The sequence below is a fragment of the Micrasema longulum genome, unplaced genomic scaffold, assembly GCF_059751315.1.
Source record: "Micrasema longulum isolate JH-2025_06_02 unplaced genomic scaffold, ASM5975131v1 h1tg000111l, whole genome shotgun sequence".
Classification (NCBI taxonomy): Eukaryota; Metazoa; Arthropoda; class Insecta; order Trichoptera; family Brachycentridae; genus Micrasema; species Micrasema longulum.
The window spans coordinates 114,346-137,751 of record NW_028277317.1 but is presented as its reverse complement, the minus strand read 5'-3'; the positions used below and the strand labels follow the sequence as shown (position 1 = coordinate 137,751).

The 23,406-nt window shown below is 33.9% G+C and overlaps 1 protein-coding gene across 1 annotated transcript; it reads left to right on the top strand.

Annotated features, from left to right (window-relative positions):
* The first annotated feature begins 1,432 nt into the window (after positions 1-1,432).
* On the top strand, positions 1,433-17,744 carry LOC148284549 (protein FAM98A). Its single transcript, XM_088238466.1, has 9 exons — positions 1,433-1,570; positions 7,067-7,299; positions 9,029-9,165; positions 11,676-11,811; positions 13,031-13,185; positions 14,329-14,541; positions 14,927-15,007; positions 16,326-16,438; positions 16,820-17,744. The coding sequence occupies exons 1-9, from the start codon at positions 1,533-1,535 to the stop codon at positions 17,502-17,504; spliced, it is 1,791 nt and encodes a 596-aa protein (XP_088094592.1). The 5' UTR covers positions 1,433-1,532; the 3' UTR covers positions 17,505-17,744.
* Positions 17,745-23,406: the final 5,662 nt, after the last annotated feature.

Sequence of the window (23,406 nt, the reverse complement as noted above, 5' to 3'; positions counted from 1 at the left end):
TGAAATACTCAGAGTTGCATTTTACAAATGTATAGGATTCGATTGAAAATGATGACATTGCATCGTCGGTCATTAGTCTCTTTTCGGTGAACTAATTTAACACGTGTGTGTCATCGACTATTGACTATGGACCCTACATATGTGTTAGCTTTTACGTTACTTCTATTATTTTATTTTGTTAAAGCCTTCAAAATGGAATGTCGAGCAGACAAATGTGAGCAATTTTGACACCTTCTTCTATTCGCGTTCATTCAAGGAAATAAAATTGTCCAAGCTACCCAGTGTAGGGTAAAGATGCTCTGAATTATTTACTGATAGATTGTAAAATAATTAAGAAAAATACTTTATTGTTCAATTTGTTGGTGAGAAAATAGATTGTTTTTAGTTATTCCAAATGATTGAACAAGAAGACACAAAAAAAACGTTATTTTCTGAACTATTTTGTAAAACGAATAAACAGTGTATTATGTTGCTTAAAAACTTTTTTTTTCTTAATTTGGGAGATAAATTTGTGAATTAAAGTATTTTTACTATTGATAATGACAGTTAATTATTGACAATATGTCGGGGCTGCACTAGGCATCCATATAAAGTTTGAGTTTTTATCGAGTAGAGGTCGATTGAAATTTTACTCGAAAATAGCAATGTTAACCTCGAAATCGCATCTAAAATGACATGTCAAAATTTCAGGCCGCTAAGACTCGCCGTTTCAGAGATGTGACGGACAAACAAACAAACTTAACACAGGACTTTGGTTCCATGGAGTTGGGATTTATGTCTCTAAATGTAACATACGTATGTTGTAAATAAAATGAATAAATAAATAAAAAAATAAACGACCACACGTATTTTCTGTTTTATAAAATAAATATAGGTGAATTATAGAAAATAAATTGGAATAACCCTGCAATAATAAATACACAGGTACATATTTAAAAATATTTACAATTCAAATTAATATCAATTTGGCAATTCTCGACCTGAGTACGGCCCATTGTTTTGCTGCGAACTGTAGCTAACTTAATACCCAATGTTCATAGAATGATTTTCCTACGTTTGGGCTCCTCTATAGCTTGGCGCATTATTACTCTTAGGGTATTGCAGTAGGATTTTGGATTTGTGAAAAGAATAACAATGCTACGTCGACATAGACTAACGGATCGTTGTTTTTTTTTTCATAGCGATAGTTGGAGGACCGGTCATTGATACAAGCTATTTTCTATCACGTGAGCGAAGCTGTGGATAAAAGCCAGTTCAAAATTAAAGCACATAATATTTTTTATCTTTAGCAGAATATTTATAATAAGAATAAATTATTTACTCGAATGCGCATTTGAGTTTGGAAACAACATACCCCGAAATCGTGAATTTTAAAAAAAAAATAAGTAGCTACTTTTACACTGGTAACAAATTAAATGTCCTCCAGCTGAAGCTGAAACTTCAGTTGACTTCAGTTTGTGATTCTGCCGCCTCCGCTTATTTGAATTTTAACATAACCGCTTTCGAATTCGTTTAAAAAACTACTTTTCACCATGGAAAATGATGTAATTGAGGCTTTGGCAGACATTGGGTGCGTATTTCATTCAAATTTTAACATTTCTCGTCGTTTGAATACGGCCCGGATAATGGAGGTTAGGCACAATCCACGGAGTCGAATATGACGCGATTGTAAATATTTCGTATCATACGTTCTATTTCGCATCTTCTGATAGGTTAAAATCACAGAGATAACTTCATGAATTAAGAGATGCCAAGTTTATATCATGCAAACGCGTACTTCTTTATATATCCCGTGTTTATTAAGTGGAAAAACTAAGACGTATTCCATTTTTATAGGTTGTCGCCTACGTTACTTCGATAGAATTTATTTATCTAAGATTGTACTGCTTTCTTGTACAGGTTTAAACAAAATTGATTGTCCAAATTGTACTTTGTTAAAATAATTTTAAACAAATTATAAAATAAATATATAATGTTATTATTAGAGCATATGATATAAGAATATTTATCTGTGCCCTATTTCAAGATTTAAAATAAAATTAACAAATTAATATCACAAATTCTATGCTTGTTACTTAAATTTACGCTAATAGAAGTTGATTATCGACTTAAGCTTAAAAAAATACAATATCTCTTCACTTTTGATTTCAAAAATTTTCTGTAATAAATCAAGGTTTTTTTTTGTCTGTCTCTTCTTACCTTTTGTTTTTATTTATTTTATTGTGTAAACAAACAGTATGTACAAAATATACGATCAATTTCTTTGTTTATTAGTGTAGGACACCCATGCACACATCAAATATTTTTTTTACACTTTACACAAGAAATTGTGTGTACACGGCACAAATGCCTTTTATAAACATAAACTTAAATACATTTTACATAACAGAGTTCTATTACAAAATTATTATTTATTTATTTATAAATTTATTGCAAAAAAAATAATATTCATACTTAATAACAGGGAATCTATATAAAATCAATTAATGTAAAATGAAAACGGAGTGTTCTCTGTTTATGATAGTCTCCATCTAACATGGCACAGCCTGTTCTAAGATGGAGCCAGTTCTAAGATGGATAATTATGAAATAATATAAAAACAATATATCTATACACATTACACAGTTGTTCTGTTATACATTGTTCTGTATAATAACTTTGGGATTTTATTACTTAACATACAGTCGAACTCGGTTATAAAGATCACGGAAATAGCGAGGTCTCGGATGTAACAAGGAAACATTAGTTGACATTGTAGTTCATGGTTTTCTCCATACAATTATTTACTGTTTTAACGAGCTACTTCTCGGACATACCGAACAAAAATATTTTTAAAAATTACACAAAAAATCTTCAATTGTTAAAAACATCATTCTCGAAATAAGAACCCAAGTAATAAAATCCAAATGGCCGGCTAAGGTAAAAGTTAAATACCGCAGTGCATTGGGATCGGATTATGTTTATGATAGCTATGTACATGACAATATTGAAATGTACACAGCTATGACAATATTGGAAAATGATAACACATGGTTTTTAAAAAATCCAATCTTTGTGAACTTAGTAAGTGCTGGTTCGGCAAATTGTTACAATTTACAGTTGCTTTTGTAGTTTATGAATGACATGCTTGTTTCGGGGGTTTTTACGGGTTTTTTTAAAGATTTTCAATGTTCTATGCTTATTTTAATACACAATAAACATTACAAGTGGGTGATGTCAAATGAGTTCAAGACCAGACCAGTTAAAACCGAACCCCTGAATTATAAACATGTCTACTTACAAGAGGAAGTGTCTCTCAATTCGTGAAAAAGTGGCAATTTTCCCTAAATTTTTTAAAAAATATTCTGTATGAATTATATGTACACATATGTATTTACTTGTTTACTTAGTGACAATGTGCTAAAGCGATTGTATAGTAACGCTTATAACGAGCAAATTCAATCGGTCCCATCTTCCTCGTTCGAAGTTCGACTGTACTTAGGTAAAAAAAAAATTAATAATAATAAAAATAATGCGGTATATTCGAAATAGCAAAAATCATAAATTATTGATTTTTTGGTATTGTTGCAATGTATATTGAATGCCCTAGGTAAAATACTAACTGTCTCCTGATTCATTATCATGAAAAATATCAGCCTCGGTAAATCTACAGTTATCTTCCTCTTTCTTCCTATCAGCCCGTTTCTCTCCACTGCTGGATATAGGCCTCTTCCAAATTTTTCTATGTTTTCTGTCCTGGGCACTCTGTTTCCATCCATGGCCCACGAGTTGGACGACGTGGTCAGTTCATCTCTTCTGCGGTCTCCCTACTTTCCTTATCCTTTCGTAGGGTTTCCAGTTTAGTATTCTGAGTTCGCCTATTGACTTCTTGTCTCGCCACATGACCCGCCCACTGCCATTTTTGTCTTCCCACTCTTTCTGCGAGATCGGTCGCCTTTGTACGGCGTCTTTTTTTATTTTATTTTATTTTATGAACATAAACGGCAAATCTGCCTTTTACTAACATTTATAATGCTACATATTTGGCTAAATATATTTTTTTTAAATTAACCTAAAAATTATTCAGCATATTCAGTAGAAAGTTTAAATAATAAAACATTCTACAGTAATACAACAAGAACATCATAAGTACTGTTTCACACAGCTGGGCAAAGTGAACAAAAAACTGTGAATATTATGAAATGCATGAATAAATAAATATAATTACCATTCACCATCTTTGAAAAAGTTCAAAAGGTTTGTTCTATAGGAACAATACCCTATACTAAATATATCAGGTACGTGGGAATAACTATTGCCGAGTTCATGAAGTCTATTTAATACGGCATTACAAGTATACACTGTCCGTGAATTGTTGCTACAAAACGGTGGCACATGTCTAGTCATTCTCCCAGGCACCCTGAAGTTGATGAGAGATAATAGTTCAGGGCAATCCCATATTGAATTTACAATTTTGAATAAATTTAATAGGTCTATAATTTTTCTTCCATCGTTAAGTTTTAACTTAATGTTTTTAGTGAAAAATCGTAATTTAAAAATTCTTATCTCCTCATTCCTTATTCGGTCTCTTAAGAAGACGCCCGACATTTGTCTTTCCATAGACCGCTGAGTGCACTTAATTTTGTGAACACTTCTAGCAGTGAGTGTCATGGTTTCAAGACTGTATGTTGCCACCGGCAGAACACGAGAGTCGTAGACTTTGGCTAACTAACTAACCATCACGCCATTTCCCCAGAGGGGTAGGCAGAGAGGATAGAACGCCACACCACTCTGTCCTGGCACACTTCCTTTGCTTCCTTCACATTCATACATCTTCTCATGCACGCACGTCGATTATTCCGACTTTTCACATGACCACTTTCAAGAATTTGTTGTACTTGATCATGCCATGTCTTTCTCGGCCTTCCTCGACTTCTACAACCAGACACATTCGCATCATAAATCTTTTTAGCCGTTCTTTCATCATTCATTCGCTCCACATGACCGAACCATCGCAAAAGACCTTTCTTAATTTTGTCGATAATGCAAGGCTGAGTGCAAGGCTGAGTTAAGCATTATCGACATTATCGACAAAATTAAGACTTTGGCCTTCAGATTATTTGGGATTTCCTTATTTCTGAAAACGAATGGAAGTCTTTCAAGTAGATTAGGGGAATCAATTTTATTTTCAACAATATTTTGAGTTTTCCAAATTTTTGTAGACATGGACTGGATTCAACTCCCTGGGGAGCTGTTAATATTCACACATTACAACAGAGATGAAGAACACTTTAGAGAATTTAAGTCTAGGCATCTACAGGGCTTATGACCTGTCATTGGCTGGCTTAAGTGGCCACTTTACACACTGTAAAATTCTGCCCCAAAATATTTTTGATAAATCCACCTGGCCCGTAAAGAAGTACAGAAAATGAAAAAATAAATTTTTCAGGCATTGCCTAGTATGTAGGTGAAATAATTCAACTACACGAATCTCGCCCGCATAAATAAAGGTTTCGGCTCTTTAACTTCACAAACATCAACAGATGAACGAATTACGGGAAAATAGATGTTCAAATATGGGCAGAATGATGAATATTACACAGTGTGTAAAGTGACAGGTCATAAGCTCTATATTACCTTCTCTAAATTGTTCTTCATCTCTGTTGTAATGCGTAAATTTTATTGTCTATTAATTTGTACAAAAATAACTGGTCTAACATTATTTCATTCAGTAAAACTCAAATTATCTGGAATAATGAGTGCCAGATTTAATTGCTTTGGAAAATTTTATTTTTTATTTATTTATTCAAATTTATACAAAAAAAAAAAATATCTAGATCGCGCCAAACTAGTAATAAATTAATGTTTATCTACGCTTTAATAATGCAGCAAATTGGAATCACGTTAATTATTAAAAAAATATTACATATCACTAACTCTACGAGGCCAAGAGCCCTGTCTTGAATTGGGATACAACAAAATGGAAAGTGGAAGCATCCGGACAAGCGCTTAATAGTTTATAAATCTATGCAATGTCACCCAGCAGTCTTGGTAAACTTCCTAGGGAGGTATTTTTATTTATATCCCTACAGAGATGAGGTAGAATTTTTTTTTTTTTTTTTTTCAAATTCAGGATTTTATTTATTTTTATTTTCTTTTATTCAGGAAACATACAGTACAGTTACAAAGTCTAATATTTTACACAATTGGACTTAATTCTAATGGACCAGTGAAGTTTCCATATTAAAAGGCAATTAAATGTAAGGTTAATTATGAAAGTATAAAAAAGAGAAGGAAAAAGAAAACATAAATGAAAGTTGTTTAAAAATTAAAATTTAAGTGGAAAAAATATATTTTAAGGTTTGTAGTTTGTAGTGAGTGTTTACAAATGGAAATAATATTAAAAATGAAGAAAATTTGTGAGAGTAATTAAGAATTAAGAATGGAAATAAAGAATGAAAAACATGCTCAGATGTAAAAGTAAAATAGAATAGTAATAAGGTTTTTTAAAAAAAAGGAAAAACATAAATACATATTTATTTTAAGGGATTCAAAGAAACGATGAGAAGAATCTTTAATTGAAATATAAGACAGTAAATTTAACAATGTTTGATTATGTCCAAATGCTTGCAGTGTGTAAAGTGGCCACTTAAACCAGCCAATGACAGGTCATAAGCCCTGTAAATGCCTAGACTTCCATATTCCCTTCTCGAAAACTTTTTCCCTCTCTGTTGAAATAAATTTAAATACAGTAAATTTAAATTTAGGTCAATTTAAAAAACATCTTCAAAATTAATGACACAATAGGATCCAATATCGAATATCCACAGGATTGTGGATATTCGAGCGTTTACAGGGCTTATGACCTGTCATTGGCTGGGTTAAGTGGCCACTTTAAGTACTACAACATTCCCCATTCCGCTTATTAGCGAATATCCACACCGGTAACATTTTTGATTTTTGTATTTATGTTATGAATTTGAGAAACCATCCACAAGCGAGTTGGAGAGTTGGGAGTTGGAGGACTCCAACTCACTTCCTAGGGAGGGTCCGTCTAATCCGGTCTAATCTTCAATTTGTATTTCAGCTACGAAGGACCATTGAAGGATGGAGTGGCCTTCGAGAAAGCTATCGAAGCCGGTCCCAAGTCACAAGACTATATGGATCTCGTATGCACTCTGGCTGGGGAGCTGCGGATCTTATGTTCTCTGGAAGAATCCCTCAGCAAGCCTTCCGGACCTGATGAGTCCAGCCATTTCCTACTCGAGTTGAGCTCTTTCCTTAAGGAATTAGAGTGCCCATATTTATGCTTTGTAACTGGTAAGAAATATGTGTTTTTTATGTATAGATTCATCGTCTGTGTCCGGGCAGATTAAGAATACATTTATGTGTGTGAAATAGAACCAGAATCCTGGATGAATGATTTGATTAGATAGCTATTTTATTTTATTTTATTTTATTAGGGAAATCAACAGTTCTACATACATATTTTTAGTAAACAAACAGATATAGTGTATAAACTCAGAACTAATAACAGATTTCCACATAGTATACAAAGTTAGTAAAGAAAATATATATTACATATCAAATAAATACATACAATTTATACATATAAAAATGTTATTTTCAAGTACTCAATAATCAAAGATTTTTTAAATATTAATTTTAAGAACATTAAGTTACTGTAAATTGGGCGGGATAAGGACAAAAATGCCTGAAGAGAGGAGGGGGGGAGGGGAGATGTACATATTTATTATTATAATGTCTACTAAGTTACATAATACATTCTTAGTGTAAATTTTAAATCTGACAGAGTGATGTTTGTATAATCTATATTTTTAAATTTTGTATTGTACATTGAAAAAGTCCTACGAAAAAAAGCATTTTTAACATACGATGTTTTACTTATTGGTACATGAAACAGGTGGTACCGTCTACAAATCCTGGCTGGCACATGTATTGTTATTAAACCAAGCAGCTCTGTACAGTCAACCATTCCTGTCACAATTTTGTAAAGCAGTAGTTGGTCCGCACACACTCTGCGGTATTGTAGAGAAATGATTCTATGGAAGGTGGAGGCAGTGAGAGTAGATACATAAGAAATACCGGTTTTGTATTTAAGGTACTTTATAAATTTGTTTTGAATATTTTCTATTCTACTTACATATATGGCATACTGGGGATTCCATATCTGAGAGGCGTATTCCAAATGGCTTCTGACAAATGTATAATATAATGAAATAAGGGCCTTTGGATTATCAAAGTGTTTACTCATTCGAATTATGAAACCTAACATGCTCAATGCTTTGGAGGTAATTTTATTGATGTGCGATTCAAAAAGTAGTTTTGAGTCGGATATCAATAAAATAATATCAATTTCCTATCCTCGGAAAAAATTCTGAATAAGGAAACCGAGTAGAGATAACTCTGCCTCGTAGTGTAGGGGTCGACGCATTCCCCTACTCAGTCTCGGGTTCGATTTCTGGTACGGTTGATATAAAATAATCGTTAGAAAGATGGCAATATTTCACTGTCCCCGGACTGGCACTTCAAGTGTAAGAGTGATCACCTTGCCTTCATGCAACAGATTATCGATATACACTGCATTTGGTGAACTAATGCAGTGCGCTATGAACCATATGGTGTAGACAGGCGTATGATGATATTTTATGTATATCTAATTTATTGTAGACAAATTTGACCACCCTAAATATTGTTAATACAGAGTGTGTTTTATGATCCTGGCCGATGTTTTTTTTTAATAACTTAAATGAAAGACAATTTTGTAGTTTGTATTTCATTTGTTGATTTTAACAATGTTTTGAGATTGTCCAAATTTTTGTAAACATGAACTGGATTCAACCCCCTAGGAAGCTGTTAATATTAACATATTACAACAGAGATGGAAAACATTTTAGAGAAGGGCTTCTGAACTTGATTCTGAATTTAATATTTTATTCCCCGAATTTTTAGAATAAAAAAGTGCATCTATGGTCCGAAAAATATGGTAAATCTTTAGCAGTTAATTTATTTCATATCATTATTTCAGGTCACATGTCTTCGCGACTCCAGAAAAAATCGGAACGAATTTTACTCCTCGATTACATGATCTCCGAGCTGATGGCGGCTAGAATGCTAGCTGTAGACAGACCTCAGGATATGAGCTCCGCTATGGAAGTTACTATTGTAAGTATTTTTCTTGTTGGAACCGATTAGGTGATTTGCAAATTTGGAGAAGTAATCTCTCTCTCATCTCGTTCTCAAGAATATCAAAACCTCTTGGTTCTTCCGACGTTCCAAAGTTATCTCGGCGGGAACAGGGTGAACGGTGCACTTTAATCAACCCTGGCAAACAAATGTTTGTCGCCGGAGGCAATTGGAAACAGGGATGAAAGTTGGCTGAACGATGTCAAAATGCGATCTCCGGGCGAATGCGTGGTAAAACTATGAAAGATTACTGGACAAATGTCAAGATCTGTTCATTATGTAAGGCTGTTATTAGCATTATCGACAATATCAAAATGGTTTGGACATTATTATTTATTTATTAACGGCCTGAGCCAATTTGTACAGTTTACATACATGTATCTGATCAAATTTATTTATATACATTTTTAATTTTTTTTTTTTATTTATTATTAACAAATTAAAATACAATATTACAACTAAATACAATTTTTTACATTAATCAAATACATATATTTACATTGACGTTTCCCATTACGTAAAAGAAATAAACAATTCTTGTGTACATAATGGGGAGTGACGTCTTACAATAGATTATTAAAAAGATATTAACGATGTTTTCAATCAGTGTTACATAAAGAAGAATTATAGATGTAATTTTTTACTTCTTTCTTAAATATATTGTATTCCTGACTGTACTTTTTATTATCTTTGTTCATTTCATTAAAGAAAAATATTTCTCTGTAAGTATAATGATGTTGTGCAGTAGTTGTTTTTAATTTAGGAATTAAGATATTACCACCTGTTCTAGGTCGCATACTTACGTTTTGAGACCTAGAAATACTACTATTTATTTTATCTTCATGTATTTGAAGCAAACAATTATTTTTATATAGCAATTTTATATCTAAAACCTTAATTTTTTTAAATAATGAGGAAGTTCAGTGGTTTTTTTCAAATTTTTTATTTGTTAATAGACTGTTAAACTAAGTCAAAAAATATATTTTTTAATTTTTACATATCGTATTATCGGCGCAAGTTTTGTATTTCTGAAATAACTCCGCGTGTGACGTCAGAGGTTCATTTCCGCTTATTCTCATTCAGTTCTTCCCATTGGTACAGAAGCGACAAGCAGACCGGAAATCTTCCATAGCTCTCAGATCATAGGTTGATTCACATGAACCAGTGACGTCATTTAAAGTAGTGCGTTTTTATCAAAACATTTTTTATTATTTTTTCTGTACATTTTCAAGAAACTTTGCCGTACAATTTAATGCTCTAATTTTTACCCCGCGTAAGAAAACATTTTTTGTATCCAATTTCCCGTAGGGCTGAAGTTCCTCATTGGACAGTGGGAAAAGTAGACGGTTTTTTCAAAATAACTTTTATAATTAATTTTTGTATTTTTTCAACTGGTAAAATATTTGTTTTAAAAGCACCACCCATACATCAGTTTATTGCATATTATTTGAGGCATAAGTCCCAACTCCATGGGACTAAAAGTCCTGTTTTGAGATGGGACGAGCAATTAGTTGACACAGACACGTGAGTATATCACCACAAATATAGGATCAGAAACACAAAAGATATTTCAAAAAACATATATATGGCACATCAATATGGTAAACAGTAAACTCAAACATTCGGAAAATCATCAAGGAGTCAAATGAGGGCATTGGAAGCAAAGATAGCAAACTCCCGTTTTGGCGTTTTTGAGAAAAATGAATCTTTATGTTAGAAATGTTATTTTCACTGAACTTAAACTCAAAAGCTAGGGTTTCCTAGGAAAACGGTGTTGATAGAGCCGTTAAAAAATAAAACCACTCTCTAGTCACCGTTACGACGGCTGTCCATCTCATTACCGTTCACTACGGCCGTTAAGATACGGGCACCGCTGTCCTAGGAAACCCTAGCTTACGATACTAATAAATTAGCTTTAATCATCATCATTCCCTTTCCGCACCTAATGGTGCATAGGGCACAGCATTGGTACACCAATCGCAGCATATATTGTTTTTTTTTTTTTGTTACATGAAAGTATCGATGATCAGTCTTACTCTTCAGGTACCAGTCCATGGACTATGAAATGAACATAGTTATGCAGAAAGCAGCCAGCCGTAGAAAAGTGAAACTGAGATAATAGCACCTTTGTGAAATGAGTGAATAAACAAATCTACACAACAGTTGAAATGTTTTTGACTTTAACAAATTATAAAATCAATGAATATATTAGTTTTTTTTGTATTACATACAAGAATCTAATTATATGTTTGACCAGTTTTAATCATTTTAAAATTCGTTAAGATTTTTCAAGTGCTGTGGGTGTTTTCTGCAAATTGTTCTTATTACCCATTATCTTCCCATCATAATCGAGGCCCTGGTAAAAAATATTAATTTTTGTTCTGTGTTCCATTGAAAAGGTTTTTTTTAATTTTAAATATAATATTTCTCCTTCGCTAACTTTCTCAAATGCCTGTGGCTAATTTTAATTTATGGATAATTTTTTTCAGCAAGAAACGCCAACTGCAAAAGATCTGAACGACATTTTGAGTGCCCTGAAAATGAGCCAACCTCCGCCAAATATAACCGCTAAGTTGCTCTTCCAAAAACTGAGGGAGAAATTAAAATTAGCTCTGCAACAAGAGGGTAAGAGATTGAGGATAGTATTTGTTAGTTATCAGCATCGTGTTCCTATCCTAAGCTAACTAACCACTAGCGCGGTCGGAGCGCAACTGATCGTTAAAAATGGACAACACTATAAACGACATTAATTTCGGGTACCCCTAATATATTTTTTAATTACGTAAAATAAAAAAGATTACGAGTACAATACCCGAGTTAAGTGCGAGGCCCTGGTTAGGTAGGTAAGTGCCGCTGGCGCGGATGCAGCATCTGTTCCAGTTTCTTTGCAGCGAGTGATAATTGGTCGCGAAAGATTATTTAAAAATCACATTCCTGATTCCAAGGGCCGTGCCCCAGATTGAGTATGGCAGGTCGAAATCTAAACAGTTCTTAGGGACCGTAGCACCGAAAAAAGTGAAGGCTGTAGTCTGATAAAAAGTAAGGAAATCATACGACTTTGCCGCTTTAAAATTGTGCTATTAAAAAAACATTCTTCTTCTTATGGTTCCTCTCCCCGATGGAGGTTGGAAATCATCGTTGCGATTCCTACTTTATTGGCAGCTCCCCTGAACAAGGACTGAGTGCTGCAATGGAACCAGTCGCGCAAGTTCTTAAGCCAAGAGATGCGCCTTCTACCTGCACTGCGTCTTCCTTCAATCCTTCCCCGTAGAATGACTTGTAAAATGTGATATTTTTCGCCCCTCGTCACATGCCCAAAGTACTCGAGTTTTCTTTTCTTTATGGTCTTCAGTACCTCTTTATCTTTTTCCATCCGTCGGAGAACATCATCGTTTCGGACTCTGTCCGCCCAGGAGATTTTTAATATCCTCCTGTAGCACCACAGTTCAAAGGCTTCGATCTTTTTTGAAGTGTTTTGGGTTAAAAGAACATTAAATAAACTCTAAACAAAAACCACCACTTTCATTCATTTATAAATATTTTTTTTTTTTTCAACTAAACTTAGGTACTAGTACTCAAATAAAGATGAAATTTGTTTTAATAATTTAACATAATAAATTTAATTTAAAAAGTTATTAAAGAAAAATGTAAAATTTTTGATTTTTAAAAGAAATAAAAGCATTTTAAATCACACAAATTTTCTGCTATTTTTCGTTAAATTTTGTGGCATTTAGATACAGGTGTACATGTCACGATGCTATATTCGGGAGAACTAAGGGGCGCTGGATAGACGCAGGAGGAGGCGAGTACCTTGTATTACACTCACAATATGAACTCTCTCCAGGTCCAGACTACGCCGGGAAGCCCCTGTATAACCAGTCCCTGACAGAGAAGCAGTGGAAGCAGGTAGAAGATATGCATCACCAGATGGTAGACGAGTACAGACTGAGGAGAGAGATGCTGATCACCCGTTTAGACTGCACCATACAAAGTTTTGAGGTATTCAGAGATATTCCGATTAAATGTTATTTTCTTGTCCATTACGATAATAAATAACTACATTGCATTGTAGTCGTATGTAGTGTATGTCGGCCTTGTGCTTTAGTGGTCAGCGCGCTTGCTTACCATGCAAGAGGTCTCGGATTAAATTATAAAAATATTTATTTAAAAATGTGTTTTTACACTAGAATATTTCATAGTCCCTGGACTGGTACCTGAAGTGAAAGACTGATCATCTTACCTTAATACGAGGTGTGTTCAGAAAATAACTAATAATAAGGAATTTTTTTAATTTCTCAGGTTTGGGGAGTTCTATTGTCAAAATTTATTTTCATTATTCATTTTTTAATTTTTTATTTATTTAATTTTACAATACGCCCAAGGTGCATTTACAAAAATTATACAGGTAAGTACAAACGTAGTAAGTAATAATTTTAAAATAAACAACACTTTTTTTGTATACATGTAGAAACAAAAAAGCACGCTGCAATGCAAAATAAAAAGTGAAACTTTGCATAGAAAAAATAAAAAAAGAAAAAAAAAATTTGATAAAAGAAAAATGTTAGAATTGAAAAGCAAATTGTAAATAACTTGTTAAGAATTTCAGCAAAAAAATGGTATTAACAAATTAATGCTAAAAACAAATAATGAAAATTAGTTCACAGTAAGTATATATAAGATAATAATATAATATATGGTACACAAAAATATTTGATAAATCAATTTCAGAAAGAGGTAAGACAATAATAATACACATCAAAAACAAAGAAAAAATAGCATGAAAAAGAAAGTTTTATTACAACTTTAATAATTAGTTTTAAACAGTGAATTTAAGAATGTTTTAAAATGAATAATTGTTGTCAATGGAAAAAATGGGACCTTAATATTTCAGTGTAAAAAGCGGGAAAATGTAAAATTGAGGAATGTAAAAACGAGGTTTTACTGTACATTTAATATACATAAAAGGGTGGTCATATTTCCTTACGGCAATTTTTTCCTACCTACCCAAAAATATTTATAAAATATTTCATTTCAACCATGTCGGGAATTGAACCCGAGACCTCTTGCATGCTAGGCAAACGCAGTGACCACTACACCACGAGGCCGACGGTTAGTTAATATGTTATTATTGATTTATTCCAGTGGAAAGCTAATGGAAGGGACAGAGGGAAAAATATGAATGAAAATATCCAAGCTGTTTACCGCCCCCTTCGTCAGAAGATGAGAGTTCACTCGGCCATCAAGCTGAGTGATTTTCTAGCAGCTCGCAGCTCCCTGTTGGCCGTCAAGAAGACGTCCGACGCGGCCGTCAGGCTCAACACCAAGAGCGAGGTCAACCGAGTACTCATCGGACGGGTAAGACCAAAGATAAAATTTCATCGGCGATATTTTGAGTTTGTCGAAATGTTTGTAGACAAGCTAAACGCATTTTTGCATAATACCATCCGTATGGAAGTCTAGGGGGTGAAATCCAGTATTTGTGTACAAATGTTCGGACAAGTTCAAAATATTGTTGATTAATCCTGTAGGATTTTGGTTGCTGGAGGTTGGAGCTCCCACCCCAGTTAGAGATTAACAGAAGTCACGAGGTTGCTGACTGAGACTCGTCCAGGATTATAATTCTATTTCAAACACAGAACTGTAATGTTCATATGCCTGGACACAAATCATCATCTACATATCCAATAAACACTAATGAGAATATAATAATAAAAAAATGTAATTAAATATTTCTTTTTAGGTTCCGGATAGAGGAGGCCGGCCGTCAGAGCAGCAACCCCCTCCCCCAGAAATGCCTTCCTGGCAGCAACAAAGATCTCAGGTAAATAATATCGCACCTCTGCACAGTGGTCCCCCCGTAGGTCACAGCCCTCTGCTAATTATGATGTGTCACTGCAGGTAATTAGTGACTAATAGTCAAATTAACTGAAAGTATAAAAACTACCTAGGATTCCTAAAGGGTTCATTTGTATTTCGGCATCGAAAGTGAGGTCATCCAAGGAACTGCTAATTACTGTAATCAGTTCGCTTATTAGTCACCCTGTCAACTGTTCCATATTTCTCAGAATTAGTAGTTGATGTGTGTTTTTTCGTGATGGAAATTCAAGTTGAAGGTATGTTTGATTCACGTTTCTTGAGTGAGTTTTTCGTTACAAGATTCTCTTACTTTTTAAAAAATAAAAACTACCTAGGATTCCTAAAGAATTCATTTGTATTTCGGCATCGAAAGTGAGGTCATCCAAGGAACTGCTAATTACTGTAATCAGTTCGCTTATTAGTCGCCCTGTCAACTGTTCTATATTTCTCAGAATTAGTAGTTGATGTGTGTTTTTTTGTGATGGAAATTCAAGTTGAAGGTATGTTTTATTCACGTCTCTTGAGTGAGTTTTTCGTTACAAGATTCTCTTACTTTTTAAAAAATAAAAACTACCTAGGATTCCTAAAGGATTCATTTGTATTTCGGCATCGAAAGTGAGTTCATCCAAGGAACTGCTAATTACTGTAATCAGTTCGCTTATTAGTCACCCTGTCAACTGTTCTATATTTCTCAGAATTAGTAGTTGATGTGTGTTTTTTCGTGATGGAAATTCAAGTTGAAGGTATGTTTGATTCACGTCTCTTGAGTGAGTTTTTCGTTACAAGATTCTCTTACTTTTTAAAAAATAAAAACTACCTAGGATTCCTAAAGGATTCATTTGTATTTCGGCATCGAAAGTGAGTTCATCCAAAAAACTGCTAATTACTGTAATCAGTGCGCTTATTAGTCACCCTGTTAACTGTTCTATATTTCTCAGAATCATTAGTTGATGTGTGTTTTTTCATGATGGAAATTCAAGTTGAAGGTATGTTTGATTCACGTCTCTGAGTGAGTTTTTCGTTACAAGATTCTCTTACTTTTTTGGCATATTATTCTGTGGATGTGATATTTTATTTATACCTAATTTTACCTTTTTATTTTTTCATTATTTCTATATGTATGAATTAAGATATTCCACTTTTTAATGTACATATATATTAATAAATAAAATTGAACATTATTAACTGTGCATAATCGCTTATATGGACGATTCACCCCTGCGCTTCAATTTCTTAGCCCCTTTATCGTCGATATGTAAATTAATCAATTAAATTGTCTACAGGGCGGCGGTCGCGGTGGCGGTGGCGGTGGTGGAGGGCGCGGAGGGGGATCAGGGTTCGGGGGCCCGGGAGGCAGAGTCCAAGGAGGGTGGAATCCACCAACAGGAGATCAAAGGTAACTAACTAGCTTAATATATACATGCATCCTATATCACAGTGGTGGCCAAACGAACGAAGCAAAGAACAGATATTAATTGATTGATTGATTTGATGTTTCTTTTGTAGAACTCCATATTTAAACCCATAATGTAAGAATTCAAACGAAAAGCGAAACAATTGTCACGAAATTTTTGTTTTTATATTTGTAAAAATAAAATTTGTTTAGTAGATTCAATTGAGTGTTTAATTTCTTATATTATAACAAATATTAAGGTTAATGAAAGACTTTCAAGATGTTTTTAATGGCAAAATCGTATGATCTCTCTTTTTATCAGACTATTGCCTTAATGCAAACATTTTATTTTTCAAATTAATATGAGAATTGTTTTATTTTCAGGGGTGGTCATCGCGGAGGCAGGGGCGGACAAGGTGGGCAAGGATTCCAGCAGGATAACAAGAGCAACTACCAAGACATGACCAGGGGTTATCAAGGCGGCGGCAACAACAGGGGCGGCTTTAGCAACGACGGGAACCGCGGGGGGTACAACAGTAACAACCGAGGAGGATACAGCGACAACAGTAACAACCGAGGGGGATACAGCGACAACAGTAACAACCGAGGGGGGTACAGCGACAACAGTAATAACCGAGGGGGGTACAGCGACAACAGTAATAACCGAGGGGGGTACAGCGACAACAGTAATAACCGAGGGGGGTACAGCGACAACAGTAATAACCGAGGGGGTTACAGCGACAACAGTAACCGGGGAGGGTATAAAGACAACAGCAACAACAGAGGAGGGTACAATGACAATCGCAGAGGAAGCAGTGACAATCGCACAGACTACTCCGACTCCCGGGGAGGGTATGACAACCGCGGTAACCGAGGCTACCAAGGCGGCAGCCGGGGGTCCTCGGCCGGTTACCAAAACCAGAAATCGACCGGCTTCGATTCCCACTCACAAAACCAGGCCGGTTCCGGTCGTTACCAAAACGAACACGACGACAGAAGTGATAATAATTATACAAGAGGCAACTCTGGAAGAGGTAGATCTTCTTACAATAGAGGAGGGAGAATTTAAAAATATTGTCATATTAATTTATTATTATTATTACTCTGATGTAAAATCTGTATGCGAGAGCTGAAGTACAGTAACTCCAAATATGATGAAATTGAGTTATTACTATGACAAAACCAAATTTTTCATCTTCTATTACGGGGTGAATAGTAGTGGTAAATAGTTTGCGTGCTGGACATCCGACGAGCCCCTAAGTCAGATAGCCAGCTCATTGTCTAATAAAACAATAAAAACCCCGTACTCGAATACTTATTGGATCCGAGCCTCAGACCTTGATATCGCCTTGCCAGTGGTCATCCTCGGATGTTTAGTCAATTTTTATTTCTTAAAAAATATATATGTTTATCGACATTTTCTTTTATAATGAAAATATTATGTATATGCTTACCAACAATATGTTCACATACCACTGATTTTCTCAAACTGAATGGTTTGGGTAGGCAGGAAGAAATTGCCTTTAGGCTGTAGTCTGGTAAAACGCAAGCAAAAGGTCTGAAGGTCAAAAAAACGTAAATAAGATGTTGTTATAAATTAAATATTACAGCCAAAATTATCTTCTTTTTTAAAAAAAAAGAATACAATTCTATTAAATAAGGTTTCAATTAAAATATTTAATAAATAAAATTTTACTATTACTGAAAGCATGATTTTACATAGAAATAAAGGAAAATGTCACAAAAATGTATGTGATTTAAAATGCTTTTATTTCTTTTCAAAAACAAAAAATTAAAATTTTGCTTCGGCCACTTTCATGTTATCAATTTATTATGTTTAAATTATTACAACAAATTTTAGTTCGATACTTAGTCTTTATCGAGATCCCAGATACCTGAGTTTAGTCTAAATTTGAAATGGCGTAATCTGCCGGTCTAAAAGTAATTATATTTTAGTTACATACAACTTTTAAGTATATTTTTTAACCTTTAAAAAATATTGTTTTTATCAAATTTATGTTTTTCTACTTTTTTTCTATTGCGCGATTAAAAAAAAACATTCGTTTTAAAATGGCAAAATCGTATGATTTACTAATTTTGCGTTCGTTTTACCAGACTAAAGCCTTAAGGCAATATGCCCGCCCTTATGCATTTGAGGGTATTAAAGCAAACTTAGAAATCTCCACCAAAAACGGAAAATTAGTTATTGATGCCAAAATATACATAAAACCTACATACCTAAATAATAGCGTAATTCAAAACCGTCTCCAAATCTTGCAAAAACAGATTTCAATTATACTACTCGACACCGCAAACTTGGCATTCTCCATTGAGTTGGTGAAGCGTAATTACAAATCTCATAATTCTTTTTTCAAAGTTTTTTTTACAAATATCTCAGTAACCCCCCCCTTCAATGGAGATTTCTGAGATTGCTTCTAATACCCTTATGTGTATGTAAACTATGTATGTATGTAAAGTGTTTAAATAAATGCTCTTCACAATTCATCCACATTTGTGGACTCCGCAGCAGATGAGGATCATCCTGCGCCTCTTCACAGTCGCAGCTCGTGTCATCTTCCTCCAGAAATCCCCGCCTCTGTTGATTGTATTTGCACCCATAGTCCTTAAAATATCGCTGATTAGAATGACAGCTGTCAAACTAATTTCATTAGTGATGGGAAATTACTGATCACTGATCAAATCGATTTTATCAGCTATTTCATGTAATCATGAAACTCTGTTTCCGAAAATTGATATAAAAAACGAAAAAACAAGCATATTATAGTGTGTTTAATATAATTGTTCACCAAAAAATGAGACATTTATACTTTTTTCATGAACAACATCAAATGAATAATTTTTTTATTCAATCAATTTACATTGATCAATTTGTCCCATCTCTAACGTTTTTGCAAAATGATGTAACCTTGTAAGAACGTCGTTAATAATTAGGTTTATTTTAATTTTGTTTTAGTTTTAAAGCTGATTTTATATAATATATTGAGTTTTTCTACTGACATTTCTTGTTGGAACTGCATTTCAATTATAATAATAAAAATACTCAACTATTATAATAACTAATTTATTTTCAGAATTTAAATTATTTTATTTACATAATTATATAAAATCATGATTTACAACCCCTGCTTGCACTTGTATATAACATAGAAATTTGTTTAGTCTCCCACCAGTCTGACGATGTCGGTCACGACGAAACCCGGTCACTGGTAAAAAAATTATAAATAAAAGTGGAATAAAACTAAAGTATTTTTATTATTATAACTGATTTTATACATTAATGTTGATTTATGTTTCAAGCATTGTAATAAAAATATGAATTAACACGCCAGATAGAAATGATTTTTCATGTGTCAATCAATATAAATAACTCCTTTGACGTTACTACAAAGTTATGTCGTCACTTTTTCTGAAAACTGTCATTCTAATCGTGTTACATTTTAAAAATTATATTGACTCTTGTATTTGTAACGGAAGGTAGAGAATAATGTTTACGTGCATATGTAACAAAGCTTTTACATGACTTTCTGACAACTGTCATTCTAATCATGTTACATTTTAAGGACTATAGTCACCGCTAACCTCAGTCTGTTGAGAACTTTCCACGTCGGGAAGTCCAAACTGTGGGCGGTATTTGTGCTTTCGGATGGATTATCCAGAGTATCACCGAGTTCCGCTCTCTGCGGATCTTCCCTACGTTTTTCTACGGACTCGGTTCTCGAAATTCTCTCGTGTAACAACATTTTTATGTATTTAAAGATATTTAGGGGAAGCAAATGTATCGCCATTTTGAGCATTAAAAAATTCGAAAAACTAATAAAAAACACATAAAAATTTATGTATTTTAGAAAACAAATTTACCGTACAACCTTTCATTAAAAAATATTGGATGTTTAAAGTATGAAAACATCACTAATTTGTCTCTCCTGAAAAGTTGGGTTTTCACAGATACTGTAGTTTACCTCTCGCATACAGAAATATAGTTTGTCATGTTCCTTAGTTAAGATATTTAAAACATTCATATCTTTGGAGACTTTTTTTATCATTTCTAAGTATTGCTGTCCTTTGCCATTGATATTAATATTCCTAGACGTGACACGGCACTCGAGCTAAAAAGGTTACTTATCACTGCCCTAGATCATGTACATACAGGTAACGCTTCTACAACACTATGGACAAATTCCTAAAGGTTTTATTTCATTCACAAATGAAGTGTGTTAATTATTAACATATTACAACAGAGATGAAGAACATTTAAGAGAAGATAATATAGAAGTCTAGGCATCTACAGGGCTTATGACCTGTCAATGGCTGGTTTAAGTGGCCACTTCACACACTGTGTAACATTCACCATTCTGCCTATATTTGAACATCCATATTCCTTCAATTCTTTTATCTGTTGATGTTTGTGAAGTTAAAGAGCTTAAACCTTTATTTATGCGGGTGAGATTCATCTGATTGAATTATTTCCCCTACATACTAGGCAACACCTGAAAATGTTATTTTTTTCAATTTCTATACTTCATGGACCAGGTAATTTATCAACAATATTTTGAGTTTGTCCAAATTTTTGTAGACAAGGACTGGATTTATCTCCCTGGGGAGCTGTTTATATTAACATATTACAACAGAGATGAAGAACATTTAAGAGAAGGTAATATAGAAGTCTAGGCATCTACAGGGCTTATGACCTGTCAATGGCTGTCTACAAAAATTTGGACAAACTCAAAATATTGTTGAAGTGTGTTAAGAAAATAACGGGAATTTTTCGATTTCTTTGCGGGTTTGGGGAGTCTGATTGTCGAATTTTTATTATGTTGGTGTACATGCCCCTGAAGTATGCTAAAAATTGCTCTCAGGTAAAAATGACCACTTAAACTGGCCAATGACAGTTCATATAATTCTTTCATCTCTGTTAAGATAACCTTGTATTAGTCTGCAAACATTTGGATATACTAAAAATATTGTCAGTTTTTATCTGTCATTCTTTTTCCCTTATTCAGCTCCTTTTGGCTAACGATCAGTTCAGATTTAAATTTTATATTGTACAAATTCTAATTACCAATACTGTTTTTATGTATAATTATGTAGTACAAAAAAAATTAAATGTTAACAATATCAAAATGAGTTTTATTTCAATACAACTCCACGCGTTAATGGCTGGTGCATTTGCCTACCATGCAAAAGGTTTCCGGTTTGATTCCCGGCAAGGTTTGAAAATACTTTATGTGGATGTTGCCGTCAAATCGGCCACTCAATCGTGTGGCTGCTTGTTCATGAAATGGCGGCATTCCATCGAATGGCTCGGCCGTTTGTTGAATGAATTGAAATAGGTCAACATTGGTTAAAAGCTAGCCGGCTAGCCCTTCGAAAATAAAACAAATATTAAATGCAATGCTACCTGTCATCTGTCGAATATTGCGTCGACAACTGATGTGTTTTTTTTTGTTATTGAAGTGCTTTGTTTTGATTGAAAATAGACAAAAAGAATACGGCATGGTTCTTCCTGCAAGTAATGAGTCGGAGAACGTAATTTGAGTCTAAACTTAATAATAGTAATATCTATGAATCGTCTTTCTCCGATTAATTACATTGAATATCCTCTTTCAAAAGTCTATGACGCCCAGAGAATATAGTTTATTTACAGATTGTTCTTTTGTAGAAATTCTAAACAAATCCAGCACACTATCGAATTAATTTCTTTACAATTAAGTACCGTAATATAAATATAAAGTAAGTTTATTATTCACATATTAAATATAAAGTAAGTTTATTATTCACATATTAAATATAAAGTTAGTTTATTATTTGCAATTAAGTACCCTAATGTAAATACAGGGTGTTCTTTAAACCCTGTCACATACGAAACCACGATGATCAGTATGGGCAAGAAGACATATTGGCATATTTAAAAAAATATTTAGAAAGAAGAAAATTTGTAAAAATCAAATATTAAAAAGAACAAATGGTTGCTTACTTCTGCAGGGGAGAAGCGAGGGGGGCGCGGACGCGCAGTTAACGGTGTATCAGACTCCCCCCTCCCCCTCCTTGTTTCACCCCTGCAGAAGTTAGCGACCATTTGTTTTTTAAATATTTTATTTTAAAAAATTTTATTCGTTCTAAAAAAATATTTTAATGTGCCAGTGTCTTCTTGCTCATACTGATCATCGTGGTTCCGGATGTGACAGGGTTTTAAGAACACCTGTATAAAATAACACATTCAATACATAATGACACAACATACATCAGACTTTTACAAGGGCTGGCTGTTTTCCGCAAAATGCTCATCTTAGGCTGTGCGGTCGCCAGACTTTAAAAATCATTAAAATTGGTCAAATACATAATTAAGTTGTTTTTTGAATTATAAAAAAAAGAATGCATGCATTATTTATCATTTGTCAAAGTAAAAAAACTATATGTTCATTTAATCTACGTTAATTTATAAATGTTTTATCCAAACAAATGTAAACTACTGACTTACGATGTATTCAAAGGAATATACATCTTCTTTGGGCATACTCGAAAAATGTGTTATCTCTTTCGTAAACAATATCTTGATTTGAACGACAGAGAGAGATGCCATTGTACGTTGGAAATAATCTCAAATACAGAAAACAATTACTAACATTGTGTTCAAATTAAGGCTGTATTTAATTTATTACGCCCTGGAATGATTTTTTTTTATTTATACTTGTAACGTACGCGTTACCACGATGAAAGTTTCGCCGGTTCGTCACCCGCGTCTGCCGCAGTCAAGCTTCCCGGCGTAAGTGGGAAGCCGCCCTCCCAGACAGAGCCAAAGACAAAGTCGGAAGGTAGGAGCACAGCTGCGCCGACCGCAAGTCAACCTCAATAGCCCTGAAAAGGACTTTCCACCCGGTCCAAGTGGTGCAGAGAGGCGAAGGCAGTCAGCAGGCAGAGCGGAGCGAAGAGCGAAGTGCAGGAAGGCGAAC

What these genes read in the sequence shown, in the direction of transcription:
- LOC148284549 (XM_088238466.1), top strand. Translation starts at nt 1,533, where the DNA reads ATGGAAAATGATGTAATTGAGGCTTTGGCAGACATTGG. An exon ending in ATATTTATGCTTTGTAACTG is followed by an intron (nt 7,300 to 9,028) that starts GTAAGAAATATG and finishes TCATTATTTCAG; the next exon opens with GTCACATGTCTTCGCGACTC. An exon ending in CCGCTATGGAAGTTACTATT is followed by an intron (nt 9,166 to 11,675) that starts GTAAGTATTTTT and finishes AATTTTTTTCAG; the next exon opens with CAAGAAACGCCAACTGCAAA.